Source organism: Periplaneta americana, chromosome 3 (assembly GCF_040183065.1).
Source record: "Periplaneta americana isolate PAMFEO1 chromosome 3, P.americana_PAMFEO1_priV1, whole genome shotgun sequence".
Classification (NCBI taxonomy): Eukaryota; Metazoa; Arthropoda; class Insecta; order Blattodea; family Blattidae; genus Periplaneta; species Periplaneta americana.
Window position 1 is genome coordinate 162611494 of NC_091119.1, and position 20054 is coordinate 162631547.

At 35.8% G+C, this 20054-nt stretch overlaps 1 protein-coding gene across 2 annotated transcripts in view; it reads left to right on the forward strand.

The window, feature by feature from the left end:
• AIF (Apoptosis inducing factor) overlaps nucleotides 1-14482 on the forward strand; it is a 35116-nt gene extending 20634 nt beyond the window's left edge. For both annotated transcript variants that reach the window (XM_069822194.1, XM_069822195.1), the window contains exons 7-13: nucleotides 221-409; nucleotides 794-990; nucleotides 4639-4779; nucleotides 6954-7065; nucleotides 9841-10025; nucleotides 14010-14162; nucleotides 14255-14482. In XM_069822194.1, the coding sequence (XP_069678295.1) occupies nucleotides 221-409; nucleotides 794-990; nucleotides 4639-4779; nucleotides 6954-7065; nucleotides 9841-10025; nucleotides 14010-14162; nucleotides 14255-14326 (1049 nt within the window). In that variant the 3' untranslated portion in view covers nucleotides 14327-14482. The remainder of the gene's footprint in view (nucleotides 1-220; nucleotides 410-793; nucleotides 991-4638; nucleotides 4780-6953; nucleotides 7066-9840; nucleotides 10026-14009; nucleotides 14163-14254) is intronic.
• Nucleotides 14483-20054: the final 5572 nt, after the last annotated feature.

Sequence of the window (20054 nt, forward strand, 5' to 3'; positions counted from 1 at the left end):
AGCTTATACTTCAAATTCATTCTAAGTGTTGATCAAATAAGTTATTGAATAGGTATTTGTTTTATTTTTACGTGATATCAGTCAAATTACTTATCTCTTTGATAAATCATTTGATTGATATCACGTAAAAATAAAATAAAAATATCGTAGCTGTATATCAATATTTTTTGCATGAACTTAGAACTGAATACTATTATTTGATAATGAATTATTTTTTTAGGTTCAAAGCCCAGAAATTTGCCGTTGTTCGAAAATGCATCACAAAAAATTAAGGACAGAGTAACGTTATTTCGAGGCATTTTTGATTTTGAGGAACTAGAAGGCATAGTTACAAGCGGAGCCAAATCAGTGGCTGTTGTTGGTGGTGGATTCCTTGGTAGTGAACTGGCTTGTGCATTGGCAAGAAAAAGTGAGTATCCTAAACGTCCTACTTACTTAAATCATTTTTCTGAATAGTTTTGAAACAAGTGTGCAAATATACTTACCTAAAGCATCTTTATGAATAACCATATACCATAGTGTACAGGAAATATATGGTTTTCTATCTTCTGTGTTAGAAGGTAGTATTGTTCTCGCAGTCAGATGTTCTGTTAGGTTCCCAGCAGCATATGTTTAATACTTAAATACCACAGTAGCTCTGTACAAAATTTCAAATGGATTGGACCAAAATTATGGAAAATTAAAATTTCATTATCGCCTCACCTTAAAAGTAAGATATTACTATTTCTTATTATCTAAATTTGTAAAGTACAGTAAGGTACGAAATTCTGAATTGTCTTTTGTAAACTTTCAGCTCGTAGCATTGATCTTAGAATACATCAAATATTTCGAGAACCAGGTAATATGGGGAAAGTACTGCCTGAGTACCTCAGTGCTTGGACTACCAACAAGGTGCGAGATGAAGGCGTGAATGTCATAACAAATGCTGAGGTTGAGGATGTTGAATTCATAAAAGATCGTTTGGTTCTCTCACTTAATGATGGAAGCAAGGTAAGTATGCCACATCCATTGTTATAATTTTATGGAAGTTATGAATCTTTAAATGGATTTGAAAGAAGAAAATTTTGCTTTCAATTAATCCCATTGGTCATTATCATTATTTTCTTGGAGCATTCTAAATGAATATGGAAGAAGAACATAAATTTTGGAGAATTACTTTCAATTATAGTATTGATCGCTAGTATTATTATTTTCTTAGAGCATTTCTATCTGGCATTTGGAGCTTGTGTGGCCATTTCCATCTAGCATATCTCATTCCAGTCTGTTAGTTCTACACAGTGAAAAAAATTCAACAGATGTTCTCAGTATAAAATCAACTTCTCTTTGGGATTCTGATTTTTATGCTACTGCATCCGACATGGGTCACAGGTGAATGCAGCACCCATGCTTAGGGTGACCATGTTTTTGATAGTAATTTACTAATTATAAAAGTTATTTGTAATTGCCTTAACCTACTGTGAAAGTTGCGATTATGTACAAATATTGATTTTCTAGAATATGACTAACATCATCTTTTGTCCGGACATGTCCTCCTTTTTAGGCCTTTATCCTGGGTCCAGGCGCATTTTTAAAAAATCAGGAAATGTCCTCCTTTTCGTAACTTGTATGCCTGATATTATGAAATTATCTGCTTTGATGCCTTTTAAGTAATTTGCTTGTAGGTGGCAGCAGCATTGATGGAATATACTCTTTGCCAACGATCATAACTCCCTTTGCTCCTCCTTGTTATGGTCATTCTCAGAAGTAACTAGTAAATCGAGGTGCGAATGTAAATCTAAATAGATATTTTTTGTTTTCTTTAATAATTTTATTATAGTTTCCTTGACTTTCATATGTAGCTACCAGAAAAATTATTATTGTTAAGTTTTTTCATAATTATTTTGTAATAAAATAGATATTAATGTACTTTTAATATGATATAAGCCTAAATCTGTAGTGTAAATATTTTGTAATAAAATAGATATTGACGTAATTTAAATTATAACATAGGCCTAAGCCTAAATCTAAGTACATATTTTCTGTCCTCTTTTTTTTCGAACAATGTTCTCGTTTTTTAAGTTTTGTGTCCTCTTTTTCCTCGATCTGAATCTGGTCACCCTAACCATGCTCTGTTCCTTGATCGTGCCATTATATACCGCAGATTTGAGACTAATTTTTGTGCTTGGAGTAATTTTGTTAGGGCTAAGATCTAAATTTTTTACCTACGCATTCAATATTTTCTTAATAAACTATGAGGATGACTATGGGGTAACTTTCACAGATTCAGGCATACATAAATCTTTGTATTAAATTGAGAGTAGAATGTGCAGTAGCGGCAAAAAAACCGGACCGACCCTTGTAGCTGATTTTAGAGCCTTGTTCACTCCAGAGCACAATAGACTGGTAACTATAGTCGGGACGCTGTTATTCCCAGTGTGACTCCTCCTCTTTGCTTACGTCTTAGGAAGTCAAGGCTTTATAAAGTTTACGTAGGTAGTATCGTTCGCCATTTTTGTTCTTTCGTTGCTGGGCTACCAGACGAGGGATCTATTTGCCACACCATTAAACATTATCATGTCGTAGCTCCTATGATAATAAATCAAACGCACTGTAATTCAGCAAATAATTGAGTGGCAAATAACGTCCTCGTGTGCTCTCTATGAACGCCAACGAAAGAGCCAAAATGGCGGGCGATTATATACAGTAGCGTACAAATTAATCCAAACACGACATATTTTTACATTTTCTGTCATTGTTGGCCTCACAGCTGCTCATACCGCTTTAATTTACATCTGTAGTACGTGTAATTCCATTGTTGAAGGTCTGTCATTATTTTTTTATAATATGTGGCATTTTGCCTGTCGTTTTGTACTTATAAGCATTTCAGTTGTGTTGAAGACTTAATACTGCAATCCTGTGTACATTCTGTCGTCTTCACAAATGGATACAACTCCACGAAAACGGTCTAAAATTATAACATTAGCAGAGCATTCTTCTATGACACAGAGGCAAATTGCTGCAGAATGTTACATCGGTTTGGCTACTGTTAATTCGATCATAAAACGATACAGGGAGACTTGATCCATCACACCCCAGAAAAAAGGAAACTGGCCGGAAAAGGAAGACTTCACCTGCAGATGATCGTTTCATTGTCAGGAAAAGTAAATTAAATCCTAGACTAAATGTTGTCGACTTAACCCGCGAGTTAATGGCTACCACTGGGGTGAAGATTCACGTCACAACAGTGCGGCGTAGGCTTTTGGAAGCTGGACGAAGGGCTTGTAAGCCTATTAAGAAGCAACTGCTAACCCCTGTTATGTGCAAAAAACTCTTAATGTAGGCAAAATTACATCAACACTGGACAGTGAATGACTGGAAGAATGTACTTTTTTCCGATGAGTCTCATTTCGAGGTCCAGAGCCACCGTGTTTCTTACGTACGGAAAGGATCCGAAAAAGTAACAGCAGCTCATCTCCAACAAGCACCCAAATACCCCCGTAAAGTAAATGTTTTGGGGTTGTTTTACACATGAAGGGCCTAGAGCATTAATACCTATCAAGGGAATGATGAATTCTGACAAATATATTCACTTATTGGAAACCAGAATCGTACCCCAGCTGCAAAAATCATTTCAGGATGGCAGAGGTGTGTACCAACAAGACCTGTCACCATGCCATACGTCTCGAAAAACTACAGAATTCTTCAACAAGAAGAATATTCAGATACTCCCCTGGCCAGGCAACTCACCCGACATCAACCCCATTGAGAACTTGTGCTCAATTTGCAAAAGAAGAATGCAAAAAAATGGATTGTTCTACAAAGGAGAAGATGATTTCTGCCCTCATTGGTGTATGGTTTCGCGATGAAGAAATGAAGAATATTTGTGGGAAATTAGTGGAATCCATGCCAAATCGTCTCAGAGCTGTTATTAGGAACAAGGGAGGCCACATAGATTACTGAGGTATGTCTTAGATCCTTTTTTTATCCCGTTTGAGTGTTTTTGCATAAGTAATTATGTTGTTTGGATTAATTTCCACTCTACTGTATTAAGTATTTATCCAGTCTTAGGAAATGCTTAACATCTTCATCAGCGAATCACAAGATGCACACGTTTAAATGTAGCCGACTTGCAACGTGATAGGCTGCCGGAAATTAGAGCGACAGGACTATAAGACTTTCATGGTTTGAATCCTGTCTGGGAAGAAAACTTTTTTTTGTTCCTTATTCAAATTTATTCCCAATACTTTTCGATTGCAGCGATATTTTACTGCTTAATTAACTTACTATTCTCAGAACATGAATTAACCAGCAATCGAAAAGTATTGGGAATAAATTTGAATAAGGAACAAAAAAGAGTTTCCTTCCCAGGCAGGATTCGAATCACGAAAGTCTTAGTTACCAATCTGTCGTGCTCTGGAGTGAATAAGGCTCTGAAATTATTTACAAGGGTCGATCTGGTTTTTTTTGCCACTACTGTACTTCGACCTATCTTCTTCAGTTATTATTTATTGATGTTATAATCTGATGGTGTGTGGGTAATATCAATTACAAAAACAGTATTTTTTAGTGGCTTGAGTAGGATAGCATCCTATTTGATACAGTTTCATTTCTGTCTTTAAGATTGTTACATAGTCCATTATTGGTTTGTGATTGTTTCAGATTAGTGCTGACCAGGTGATTGTAGCAGTTGGAGCTCAACCTAATACAGAACTAGCTGGATCCTCAGACTTGGAAGTGGATGAAGAATATGGTGGCTTCTTGGTCAATGCAGAATTAATGGCTCGATCCAATCTTTGGAGTGTAAGTTACTTTCTTTGTTACCACTACCACTTGCCTGCTTTTTCACTGCTACAGTTCTTAGCTCCACTAGAAAAGTCGCATATTTTACTTCATGGCTAAAAGGGTAAAAATGTGCACAAATTATGCGAGCAAATATGGTATATGAAATATCGTATTTGCTCGAATATAATACATTATCAAATATAATATGCACCCCAATTTTTTTAATACTGAAGTTCTGAAAAAAAATCACTGGTGAATATAATACGTACTTGTGCTAAAAACTACTCAAGAATAAAATTATATTATCAATACAGGTTATAATGGCACCCATACCTCTAACTATACATCACATTCATCCTTACTTGCAGTATCAGAATTAGAACTTCCAGTCAACAGGTCTGGGTTATGTCAGAACATCAGTTGACAATGATTAAATTATGCGATAATTCCATCAGTAATTATTGTTAATTCTCTTAATTTATTAAAGATGTACGTTTGTTAAAAGTAGTATACATAAAATCTCATAATAAAAGAAAAAATTGTCGGTTAAGCATCATTACCATAGTTAAAATAAAGGTACGGTCACACAGCACAACTTTTCCTGCACAACTTTTGTATTGCAGTTGCAAATGTTGCATATCGGCTCACACATAATAAGTCAAAAGTGGCGCGCTGCACACTGTTTTTCGTGTTGCGCAACCTGAGCGCTACAAAAGTTGCAACTGGAGGTTGTGAGTCTGTTCACACACAAGGCACTACTTTCATTTTATGGTTATGTTTGCATTAAAGTTTCGTATCATGAAACTCTAGCGATAGCTTACTTAACATCTCCTTTAATTATAAAATGAAGAACAAAATGTTAAACTACAAAAAGCAAAAGATGTTAGAACAAAGAAATAATACGTAGAAAATACAGAACAATTTGAATCTCCTTTGAGAACTATGATAAAGGGGATGAATGGGCCTTAATGTTACGGTATAAGAACTTTTTCCGAGTATTAGGAACATTATTCATTTTTAACCCTACTTTATTTTATTGGTTCCGAATACAATGCATTTTTTTTAAACATTGTCTTTTGAAATTTGCATTGCTATCAATAACTGCTATAAGTCTTTTATTTTTTGTTGTGGGAATCAGCATTAGCCAATTCCATAAGCACTTTCTTGATTTAAGTAGGTTTCTTATTTATTTTTCTGCCCTACTAGCATTCAGAAATTGACATTATTTTTATTATAAAGCTAGAAGTAGGAAATATATAACCAATAGCATATTCTCATAAGTAATTGGCAACCTTCCTGCTTGAAGTTACTCTATAGAAAATTAAAAAAATGAATTAATCATCAACAAATATACTCTGACTGCATTGTACATTTAATAAATAGTACAGATCATTTACTTTTATCACATCAAACATTAAAATATATCCAAATAATAGAAAGTATCATTGGCATGTTTGGATGGTAACACTGTACCCAACCACTGCAAAAGTTTCAACAAAATTGACAAAAAATGCTGCGGCTGCAATCCTGAGTACCCTGTTCACACGTCGCTACTTTTAAGTTGCGTGCAGCATGAAAAAGTAGCGGGCAGCTGGTTTGGCAACCACTACTTTCGGGTTGCACTGTTGTTCACACATTGCAGTACAAGAGTTGCACAGTATTTTGTATTGTGGTGCTGCAAAAGTAGCAACATGTGACCTTATCTTAATATTCGTATTAATCAGTCAATCTTCTTAATGTATCCATCTGTTTGCTGACAACATAAAGTCCACTATAGTCCACTGTAGAATATTCTTATTAATAATGACTGTCAAAAATTGACTTGAAATCACAGAGGTAAAACACGCAAAAGACGTGAAAATGCGAACCCACAGTGGTCGTTTCTGCCATCGGCTTCCTAGCGAATATCTCTCAGCATTTTTTTGCTGGCTGAGTGGAAGAGAAGACCTTACGGCCTTAATTCTGCCAGCTGAAATAAATCATTATTATTATTATTATTATTATTATATAGAGCATTAATTTAAATTTGTTCGAGTCTGGGTGTTTGTGTGCGAATATAATATGCACCCCAGTTTTCAAGATGATATTTTGTTAAAAAAGGTGTGTATTATAATGATATAAATACTTATATACCACAATTCTATGAGAGGACAAGTAAACTGTTTCTCTTTTTTTTTATGTGCGCTTTGAAGGCAGGAGATTGCACATGTTTTTATGATGTGAAGCTTGGACGACGTCGAGTTGAACATCATGACCATGCAGTGGTTTCAGGACGTCTTGCAGGAGAAAATATGACTGGTGCAGGTAAGCACATAGAAAATATTTCTTATTCTAATGGCCAGTTTCTCCAAGTACTGGTAGAACATTTAATGATTGTTAAACTCTAAAACACTTTGTTAAATATGCTGTAGTTTTTCATGTCTTCAGCACTAGTGTGTTAACTATTTGTTAACTTTAAATGTAAGTTTTTAGGCATTTAACTTATTTGGCAAATAGTTAACCCCTTTCCGCATACTGAGACAGATATGACACATACCGGTTTTATATTCATATAACTTATAATATAAGCATATAATATTTCAAACTGCATTCTGGGACAGATATGGCACACTGTCAATAACTGGATTTGACTATATGTGACATTTGAGAAAGAGAGAACTACTTAAATTATTTGAATATTAAACCAGTGCGTGCAAAACTGTCCTATGCAGTAAGGGGTTAAATATGACAGATGATATCACAGCTGTTCAAATAATAGTAAGTTATGGAAGTAATATTTTGTATCTCTCTTTAGAAAATGTTTAAACATGATTGATAAAATTAGTATAACATTTAAAAGATATTTTGGAATGTTCAATACATCAATGTTAGGGAAGATAATCTTTAAAAGTCAACTGATTATCATATTGGCTGCTTATTGTGATGCTGAGCTGAATATTTAGAAAATATGGTACCTGCACGCGGCATAGTAACTAGGTCACCGATCAGATTTTGAAAAAGTGTCACATATATAGAGGTCGTAATGGGCTAATGTGTGCCTAAGTGCCTGGCTCAGCACTCGTAAATCAAGCCAAATAGATCATAGTTTGAAAGAATTTTCAACAGATGTTTCGAAAATATGGTGGGCATAAAAGTAAATTAGTATGATTCCACATGACTCATTCATTACCACTTGAATCTAGCACTGAGTGACATCATATGAAGATACACAGACTATTTTGTTTTCTCCTCCCTCACGCAAGCGAGAAGGGTCACTGAACTGGCTGTGCTTTGGAAGAGCTCTTGTGACACTTTTCCTTCGAATTTTGTACTGTTCATTTTATACTAAACAGTAATACACTCAGGGACAAAAAAAACCGGACACTTCTATATTTGCTTGTATTTTGTTGCCAATTATTTCAAAATGAAACAAAACCCATTTAAACAAAATAATGTTTAATTTAGCACCTTATACGACAACATTTAAAAAAAAAAAATCTCTGATGAGAAAATTTACAAAAAATTACAAAGGGCGTATAACTATGGCATCGTTTGGTCTAACTGTTTTTTCATTTTATGGTGCCTTAAACATTAAAAACTCTTTTTAGTAACGGGTATTACCCCCTCTTGCTTGAATAACTGCATCCATATGTCTTGGCATGCTCTCAATTTGGTTAGCAATGTCTTCTTGAGGAATAAGTTCCCATTCTTCGCCAAGTGCTCGCCTCAACTCTTGTAACGATTCTGGTCTCGGTCGTCTATTCTTAACACGCCATCCCAGCATGACCCACACGTGTTCAATTGGGTTCATGTCTGGACTCCTTGCTGGCCATGGAAGAACATGGATTCCCACTTCTTGGAGATAATCTCCGACCGCATGGGCAATATGCGGCCATGCATTATCATGCATTAAAACAAAATTATCGCCTACAAATTGGCCAAATGGCACAACATGATCAGCCAAACATTCATTTATATACCTATCAGCTGTTAGTCTTCCATTTTCAACAAAAACCAACTCTGTACGAGCATCCGTGCACACTCCTGGCCAAACCATCACTCCACCACCTCCATACGGCACATTTTCGGAAATGCAACACTGTGAAAATCGTTCTCCCCTCCTCCAAGCTCTTTCACGTCCATCAGGTGAGCATAGATTGAAACGGGACTCATCGGTGAACAGAACACAGCTTCTCTGTCCATTTCTCCAATCCCTGTGATCATTTGCAAAATGCAGTCGTTCAACTCGATGCATCCTTAGAAGTCTGGGACCAGTTGCAGGTCTACTTGATATCAGTCCACTTGCTTTCAATCTCCTTCTAACTGTTTTGGCCGAAATTGGGCGTCCATGCATGTTAACAAATTGCTGGGCTACACTAGTAGCTGGCAGGTTGCGCTCCCTAAGAACTCTCAACACCATATACCTGTCTTCATTTGGATTTGTAGCTCTTGGACGACCCGAACCTGATCTTCTGGTATATTTGAGGGTCTCTCTATATCGTTTTATGGCATCATGGGTTGTGCTTCTAGCCATATTCATAACATTTGCAATGTAACGTACACTGCGTCCATCATTGTAAAGGGCTACAGCTCGAGCCACATCTTGTTTTAAGACAAATGTTACAACCCCACTTAAACTCAGAAAATGTAAAAATAAAGAAATAACGAATGATAACGATAATGAAGCACAAAATGGTTGAGACAAAATTGTTATAGCTGAGACTCTGAAAGCAAAATTGGAATATTTGGTTGTAATGGCTTGTTTATACAACAAAAAACAATCAACAATGTATACACGTCTCCATAACAACAGATGGCTATCATAATATTGTATGAGAAGATAATGTTTTGCAAAATACCAGCAAATATTAAAGTGTCCGGTTTTTTTTTGTCCCTGAGTGTATTTTGAGAAACAGAATTCAACCATAACATTATAAAAATTTATTATACTCAAATTTTTAAGACAGCATTGAGTTTTTAACCTGATATTTTCCTAGTGATTTCAGGTGATGATTGTTATATTCTGTATTCTTCCTCATTTATTTGTAGTTGGCATAGTATTTCTTCAGAATGTATGATCAATTCTTTTTCTTTTAATAGGTAAGCCATACTGGCATCAATCAATGTTTTGGTCGGATCTTGGTCCTGATGTTGGTTACGAAGCTATTGGTATAGTTGATTCTGCTTTGCCTACTGTTGGAGTATTTGCCAAGGCTACAGATAAGGACACACCTAAAGCTGTTGTAGAAGCCACAGATGAAGCTAACCGAGCAAAGACAGAGGCAGTAAGTATCTCAAATATACAGGGTGTAAAAAAATATATGTTAAAAGGCTCGGTAGTAGGTAGATGGGTACCATATGATCATATTTTGTTAATAAACCCATGTCCAGAAATGCTTTGTTTATATGTTAGCATCTCTGAAAAATGGAGGAGGACATAGGCAGTACGGATCACAAAAGCTCCAGCACACTTCGATCATGAGATACGTGGCCACTTGAATGACACCTTTGGCAATAGATGGATTGGACGTGGAGGTTCAATAGCCTGGCCCCCTCACTCATTTGACCTGACACCATTGGATTTTTTTTTTCTAGGGGTATATGAAAACTCTGGTATAGGAGACTCACGTGGAGACACAACACGATCTTGTGGCACGAATTCAAGTAGCAGCTGGAGTCATTCGAGATATGCTGGGAATTTTCCCAAGAGTTGGACATGACATAACACAAAATGTATTGAAGTTGGTGGCAGCCATTTGGAGCACCTTCTGTAGTTGATTGAAGCGCTGTTTACTTACAGTATTTCAATTGTCTTTTTTACTTCTTTCCTAGATTTTGTGATCTGTAATGCCTACGTCCTCCTCCACATTTTAGACATGTTAGCACATAAACAAAGCATTTCTGGACATCAGTTTATTAACAAAATATAATCACATAGTACCCATCTACCTACCATCAAGCCTCGTAACATATATTTTTTACACCCTGTGTGTGTGTGTGTGTGTGTATATGTATATCTCAAGATTTAATTGTATCTGTGAAATTATTAATAGATCATAATAGTACATTATGCAACGAGCCTATAATGATAGTAATTAAGTTGCAAGTATGTTTATGAAACGAGCGCAAGCGAGTTTCATAATTTTCATACGAGCGTCTTAATTACCATTATAGTCAAGTTTCATACAACTTTTTATGCTCGACCATATTTCTAACTTGAAATTATTCAGAAATATTCATTTTATTTGTATCTGACAGAAGATCGGAAGTGACCTTGTTCATAGCTCGAAATTGTGAGATGTGCACAGACGCGAAAGTATTGATTTTTTCCGAGGAACAATAATGTCATGGACCTTGATGTAATGCAGAGAATGTATAACCTGGAAATTGATTTAGAATTGAAAAACGAGATGACAAATTGAATTTATTTGAATATTATTTACAATTAACGCTAATTATTATAGTAACAGAACATAACCTTCTGCGATAGTATTGGATTTCCAGCCTCTGTGACGTTTCCCTCGTCTTTCGATTGCATATCCAAGAATAATCGAAAATGTGAACTTTAATGAATAGGTGTAATTTAATGACATGCATTAAAGGACTGCTACCAGGTGTATAATTACTACATTTCGGCATGGTCGAGCATAAAAAACAATGGAGTACAGAGACATAGATTAAATTTTACAAAACGATTGACCATAAGCACATGTCTATATGGAACATACAATATTGATACTTACCTATATATATAGTTGCATTTGCAATCTTGACACCAATATGAAAATGTCATTTACACAAAAATCCACACCTGTGGAGTAACGGCTAGCGCGTCTGGCCACGAAACCAGGTGGCCCAGGTTCGATTCTCGGTTGGGACAAGTTACCTGGTTGAGGTTTTTTCCGGGGTTTTCCCTGAACCCAATATGAGCAAATGCTGGGTAACTTTCGGTGCTGGACCCCGGACTCATTTCACCGGCATTATCACCTTCATCTCATTCAGATGCTAAATAACCAAAGATGTTGATAAAGCATTGTAAAATAATCTACTAAAAAAAAAATTTACACAAAAAAATTCACTGTCAGCAATTTTATTAATGCTTTCTCCCTCATAGTACTGTGTTTTTTTATATTACCTTACTTGAAACAGTTTGGGCCACCTGGTACTTTACAACTTTCCAAATGTTTACTCGTTTCCATGATTACAATGTAATATCCTTGCACTACAGGGTGATTATGTGACTAGCAAAACAAACCCTTCTGGAGGAGGGCCCCGAAGGCTTGCACTGCAGCCTGAGGCTTATTGTACTGACCTGTTTATAGGGATGATTGTTTGAAGTCCAGAAGACTGCATTCCTGTAACGTGATTCACTGTTTGGTGCCATTATTGATTCAGGTACACAACATCCCAGAGTCTCCATGCTCTTCCGCCCCCCCCCCTCACCCCCCGCCCAGGGACTTGTGTAGCTTTCTCAGGTTGATGTCATCTATATGCAGATGACGATACTGCATCCTGTTGCATCTCTTATTTACATGAAAATCGCATTACTATAGATACTTTGGTGCTAGCTATCGACTCAGCGTCACATCACCCAGGCCTGACAGAGTCCGCTATGAAAACCCTTCTGTCTCACTTGGGATTTCTGCAGCTTACTCAGATAGATGTCATCTGTATGCAAATCATGATACTATATCTGCTGCATTCTTGGTCAACCTGAAACTATTGAAAGATGATAGATGAAGTTGAATTTAATGAAGGTGAAATGAATCCGCAGTCCAATACCATAAGTTACTCAGCATTTCTGTTTCATTTGGTTGAGGGGGGGGGGGGAAACCTCGGAGAAACTCCAATCAAGTAACCTGTCCCCACCTGGATTTGAACGTGGACTCCCTCGTTTCACAGTCAGACATGCTGTTACTTCACAGCTGTGGACCATAAACCGTCTTAGATGGAGACTGAACTTGAGACAGACTGTGTTTCCAAAATCAGAAGAAAGAAAAAAAAAAACATTACTTTTGATTTTCAAAGATACATTCGGTATAATTTCATCATTTTTCATTAATGATTGAAATTATACCGAAAATAGCTTTGAAAACCAGGGAATTAAAAGTGATAATGTTTTCTTTTTTCTCCTGAAAGTCTGTTTAAATGCACATAGCAGATATTGGAAGCACAGTGACCAAATTCGGAGTATTTTTTCCAGTTCTTCATTAACTTCATTAACTTTGAAGTTATTTTATAAAGTGAAAGTGTAATTTTATGTGAAAGTGAGTCCTTGAGTGTGTGAGTGTAATTTCACCAAAAGCCATTTTTATACAACTGGCTTACTTTCTCCTGAAAAGACTCTATGTTGCACCCTTTCTATACTGTTTTTGCTGTAAGAAAAATTCTAATGTAAACACAAGCACGTGGCTGTCATACCCGTGATTGGCTGCCAGTCGAAACACTCACATGACACAGGAAAATATAGTCTGTATTTGGAAACTATCATCTTGTATTATTTGAAAATAAAAAATTGAATTCTAGTTGTTAAATACAATGAAACATATAACTTCACTCATACGTAAAACGCTATGTAAAAGAAAAGCTACTTTTATATTTTGTTATGTACTATGAACGCGGATGAATAGAAACAGTAATAGCGAGGTAGTCTGTTTTTGTAACAAGCTGGCGTCCCTTCAGCTTGTCGTTCACGTTAGCACGTGGTACTAAAGTATGGCTTCTGCATCCTCGGTGTGTGTGGTTATTAATCGTAAGAGTGGAAACCCTCTCAAAAGCGGAGAAAAACAGATAGTCTTAAATGTATATAATAAGTTATGCGAGTTTTAATTAGAGTAATTATAAAGTAAATATTTCCTAAACAAATGAATGCATAGTAGTGAGGTTAGGCCTACTTGACGAGTAACGGGAAATGTTTAACATGAAACAGAATGTACAACAGTAGGCGGGAACACGTACTGAGAATCTATGGCGCCAAACAGCGGCCAATGAAGCCTAACTTCAGACACATGCTATTGTTTATATTAGGATTTTTCTTACAGCGAAAATATTATACTCATAATTAATGTACCTAGTGTGGCACTAACGTAAACAAACAATGAAGGCAATGAGGTGAAGTGAATGATTAGTGTTGTCATTACATAGGTATGATTTAGAATCTTTGTAATTGGGAACATTGCAATTCAAGAACTATCTACAGTTATTTATTTTATTTTAAAATTTGTAGATAGGAAATTAAATTATAAACTAATAATATAATTATTTTTCAGCATGCAAAACCTGTGTCTCCTGCCTCAGGCACTCCAGCAGCACCAAAACAAGGTGAAGATTACGGTAAAGGTGTTATCTTCTACCTGCGTGATGACATCGTAGTGGGAATCGTAATGTGGAATGTTTTCAATCGCATGTCAGTGGCCAGACAGGTGAGTAATTCTTATTTGACAGAAGATTCCAATGAATATGTAATTCACACTGACATGTGCATTATCGTTCATATGTTTAAATTCTTTTTTAGGTACTGAAAGAAGAGAGAAAATATGCTGATTTGAATGAAGTAGCAAAACTTTTCAATATACACGAGGAGTAACACAGTCAGTCCAACAAAACACATAATGTAACACTCTTTTGTACAGAATGGTGCGTGTACGTTTTTTAATTTTGTTATAAAATTCCTTGTTTTATTTACAAGAGATTCGAGTCTATGTACATTGCACTGTATTAGTAAAAATGACTACGTAATTTATTTGTAGTGTTTTCTTTTCCAGAATTGAATAGGAACAAGGGACATAAATTCAGTATTAAGATTAATGCTATACACTGCAAATTAATAATGTAAATCCTAATTATCCACACAGAAGGCCAAATAGTAAACAACCTTAAGACTTGCTGAATATATGCTAGGACTATGGTTACTTGTTAATAGTGCATTTTGTACACCATTCCACAGTATTGTTAACTGGAATGTTGCTCGTCATTTTGAATGATAGCTGTTATGTGGCAATACTGAAGAACTAGCAATCAGTTATAACATTCATTTATATCTTTGTGACATTTGACCATGAAGTTCTTGACAGGAATTTAGACACATTGCCTTCGCTATATAGTGGAGAAAAAGGCCTAAGATCTCAGAAAAATTTATTAGATCATTCTTTTAAAGTGTCTTTATCTCCATTACAAATGAATGCTCATTTCTTGGAAATAATATCTTTTATTTGTCAGCTGCTTAGTTTTATATAATAGTACAATCCACAAAAGTTTCAACTTATTTTCTTACTTTTGTAAGAGAACGCTGACACACAAGTAAAAAGGACTGTACGTGTTATCCCAATGCACAAATCTTTGTGTGCATTGAAATTTTGCAGCCTTGGATGATATTTACTCAAATTTTTCACATGCTGATACTTTCGTTTGATCTGCATTTAAGCAAGCATTTTTTTTTTTTATTGTGGGTGGGGAAGGTATGGTTTTTAAGACACTCTGTTAAGAATAGGGTAATTTTGTTGCTTAATTCCAGAATACACTGTGCCTTTTTGACACCATTGGCTAGACTTGACAATTCAGGCAAAATGTTTACAAAAACTGAATGAAATGAATAATTCACTTGTCGTTTACCCTCAATGTTTAATCTGTGCTGTCTTTGAGAGATTGTATGTTATATAAATTTCTGCATATCTGGTCCTAAAACCATAAAATTTGTCACGTGAACCAAATGAGAACACTGTAATTAAGCTTTGGATATACCAATAAAAAAATAAAATGGGCACATGAAACATAATCTTAAAATTATTTAGAAATGGTAGAATTCTGGCAAAAACAAATTTGTGTAGAGAAATAATAACCAAAATACATAAAATATATTATTCTAATATAATGATGAATTAAATGTGTCGTTTTATAGGAGTTGTATTTAGTAAAGTTTGCTGCACTGACATTTTTTTCTTGAAATTGGGGTAAAAATGTTGAAATATGTAAGACATAGAAACGAACGAAAGTTAACAGTTACGTGTTAATTCAATGAATTTGGCGTGAAATTTTGTGGCTAACTTCATTTACGTGATCTTACTTCCACTGATTTACAGCTTCCTTCCCTCCCTTCTCCAAAATATAAGAGCTTAGTTTTGTTTTGAATATCGTTCTATAATAATTGGGTACTGTAGTTGTACGAAACTTCATCCATGTGACGTACATATGAATATGGAGAATTTTGTGTGATGGAAGTTATAGTGTGTACATCTTGCTTGAAACATGGTTTTATAAGTTAAACCATTCAAACATGATGCTTGTGCGGATCATAATGAATCTTCTTTTTGTAACTTCGCGAGAAAAATTATTTAACAGATCTAACATGCTATGCTCAAGATATAACAAAAAAAATCACTGCAAAATAGTGTATGTACTTTCTTATACATAATATATAAATAATGAATAAATAACGTTGCATTTATTGCAATTCTAAGAAGTATTGTACAGTGGAGCTTCGATTATTGTCATTAATTTGTTTCACAAAACTGTAATGGTTATAAAACGGTAATAAAGTAACTTAAATGCATTGTATAATAATAGTTTCTTCTGGAAATTAAAGATAGCCTCTAAGCATTTTTCTTTTAGGTTGTATCTTTGAAAAAATTTGAGTAGTACAACACATATCTCTTAACACTACTTACTTACTTACAAATGGCTTTTAAGGAACCTGCAGATTCATTACCGCCCTCACATAAGCCTACCATGTCCAAGATTAATCCAGTCTCTCTATCATCATATCCCACCTACCTCAAATCCATTTTAATATTATCCTCCAATCTACGTCTCGGCCTCCCCAAAGATCTCTTTCCCTCAGGCCTCCCAATTAACACTCTAGTATATGCATTTCTTGATTCGCCCATACGTGCTACATGCCCTGCCCATCTCTAACGTTAATGTATGACTTGAGGCTTTCCCGGCGTTTGATATAGAATAACTCTTCTCGGGTTCTCAGCCAGGTGAGTTGGAGATTAGCTTCCAAGCTTTCGACAGCTAGCTCTGCCATCTTCTTCAGGGACGAAGTGATGTGGGACCAAGTCTAGCCGGTATATATATGCAAAAGTAGGGCTTCCCGCTGCGGGCCAATCAGGAGCTAGTTCCTAGCCCCGACCACCAGGCGCAGAACTAGGGCTAGGAACTAGCTCCTGATTGGCCCGCAGCGGGAAGCCCTACTTTTGCATATATATACCGGCTAGACTTGGTCCCACATCACTTCGTCCCTGAAGAAGATGGCAGAGCTAGCCGTCGAAAGCTTGGAAGCTAATCTCCAACTCACCTGGCTGAGAACCCGAGAAGAGTTATTCTCTAACGTTAATGTTCCTAATGATAATGTTCTCTTAACACTTTTACATTGATTTATTAAAAAATAATTATAATAAATTAATTAAACATTTCTTATAGAACTTACAACAGACAAGCGTAATAGATACTGTAAAATTCAATAAAAGCCATATTTGTTTTTGTTGGATTAAGATTTAATTTGGGTGTAGAATTTCAATTTGTTTAGGTCTGTTCTACCTTTAAAATCTTACATGATCTGAGTTCAGACGGCTTTCTACATTTACATCACTAATAGTTCATACACTCTTAGACGATGTCTGTGGTGGCTCAGTACTAGACTGGTGGGTTTATAAGCCAGGAGGCGTGAGCTCAAATCCTGCTCTACTCTGAATTTATAACTTGTGTTGCAACACGGATTTTCTCCGTGTACTCATGTTTCCTTGTGGCATTCCAACAATCTCCATTATCATCATTCATTATGAGTGTAATGTGTACCCACCGTCTGTAGAGCACTCTGGATAGTTTCTAACTAAGCGCTCTATACTTCTTGGCTCTAGCGACATCTACAGGGTGCTCATAGGGTTGGCACATGTAACAAGTTAAGGGCCCTCCCATTGGACAAAAAACTCTTAAGATGCCTATATCATAAGGATAGTGGGCCTATAAAAATAAACCTGAATTCTCGAGATTGTGCGAAATGTCAATTGTTCAGGAGAAATATATGACCTGGCAAAAATTAAGATTAGTAGAATTTTTATGATAGTCTAATTAAATGCCCCCCCCCCCACTGTTATTTATACTCGCTTTAACATCTTTGGTCATATCGCTAGTTAATCTTTGGTTGAAATCCGAAGGCCTGTGTACTATTGTTGAGACTGGTTCTATTGTTGTGAACTAGATGGCGACTGTACAGTATATATGTTACCGATTTGTTATGAATATGATTTCGGTGATGAATGAGGCCGGTGATTTTCAGGGATGTTGTGGCCCGAATTTCCCGGCATTTGCCTTACGGTTGAGGAAAAACCCTGAAAAACCTCAACCAGGAAATTCAACCCGACCGGGAATCGAACCCGGGCCCTCTGCGTAAGAGACCAGCATGCTGACCCCTACACCACAGAGGTGGTCAAATGGTATTAGCAACGTTTAGTAGAAGTGATGCGAGTCAAAGATACAAATAATCGAAGCTGCATTGTAATTTAAGTATTTCTGTTTAATTTCCATTTCTCATTTCCTTGTTGTAAAGTGTTAACTATATACAGTATTACTACAAATTTCAGTTATCTTCTGAAGAAACTGACTTACAGACTGAATAATGCTGATTATATTCCAAGCTAATTTTGTTTAATAAAGCTAAGTGAACAGGTCCTACTTGAGCATTTATCAGTACTGACATAAGAGTATGAAAATATTCTACATAAATCTACTGTACGAGTTTGTAGTTGTGACCTCTATCTATTTTTGTACAATATTCCAGCAAGGGGCCACAACTAAGTAATTATTTTCCATATTTTAGACACATGAGGTGATTCGCGAAGTTGTACTGGCACTTAGTGCAAAATGCTGATGCCACTCTTAATAATAATAATAATAATAATAATAATAATAATAATAATAACTAGACCACGGAACTTTATGCACTAAAATACTTGAAATTATGCATGCAATTATGCAGTAAAAATTGTTGAAATATACACTAAAAATTTAAATATATGCAATAAAAATACACTATAGGGGTTTATTTGGTTTAATAATAGGCTGTAGGCGCTGTCTCAGCGAGATTGAAACTCTTCCCCATATCCTTGACTTCTGCCCCTATAGTGAGGCCCTTTGCAACATCCGTCACCATGCTGTCAGTTCTATACTGGCCGAGGCACTGAAGGAAGTAGTGTTTACAGTCCATCAAGAGGTGCAGGGACTAGCCACGCAAGGAAGTGTTCGCCGAATTGATATCATTGCCATTAAGAACAACTTGGCATACATTCTCGATCCCACCATCAGATTTGAGACACATGCAGATCAACCACATGAGGTGGGCAGTGAAAAGAAATGGATCTATGAACCAACAATCCCGTTCTGTAAAGATAAATATAGACTGTCCCACATTGATGTAATAGGTCTGATGGTGGGAGCACGTGGTACCATACCCTCCTTCTTTGCCAACAAATGTAAAAACCTGGGCCTAACATACAGCATTGTGAAGGAAATAGCCATTAGCGATTCAGATATTGAGAAATCATTTGTATGGGAGTGATAATGAAAATTTCAAGTTATCTTAACCGATGGCTGTTAATTGGTTTAGATATCAATCCCAATAAATCCGTATTATTATTTTTCTCGCGGTATATCTGATTATATTTTTTCCCCCCTTTCTTAACTGTAAATGAGCACAAACGCTACTTAGGTGTAAATTTTTCTGACATTTTGTATACCGGTATTCGATTCCCTAACTGTTTCAAATGTATATCATTTTACCTTTTAGGTGTGTTTCCAAATTATATGTAATACGCTTTGTCAAATCTGGCAACCTTTTCATAAGGGAAGCTAAATTTATTATATTATGAAAGTAATGTAAACTTATACTTAAGGATTTAGCTATAATAACAATTTCCTAGTGTTAAAATGAAAACTAAGTGGTAAATTACCTTAGTTGACTAGTTTCGACTTCAATGTTAGTTATCTTGATTATTATAACTGAATTTCTTTCTGCATGTCGGTGGTTAAACATATAAGATCGATTATGCATTGGTTCTTAGATTGGTTTTGCAGTAAAACTTGTTGAAATGAAAATTTACAGTCCATGTGACTTCATTGTCACAGGTATTTAAATATAATTAGTTTTAATTCTATGAAATCGGCAATTTCATGACTTCAAAATAAGCGACTTTATTGTCGTAGGGGCCGAAATACATCCATTTTTGGTTCTACGAAATCAGAGTAAAGATCTGAATAATATCTAGACAATGGGTATTTTCGCCTTGGCTCCTGGGACATTACACTTACATGGAAAAATA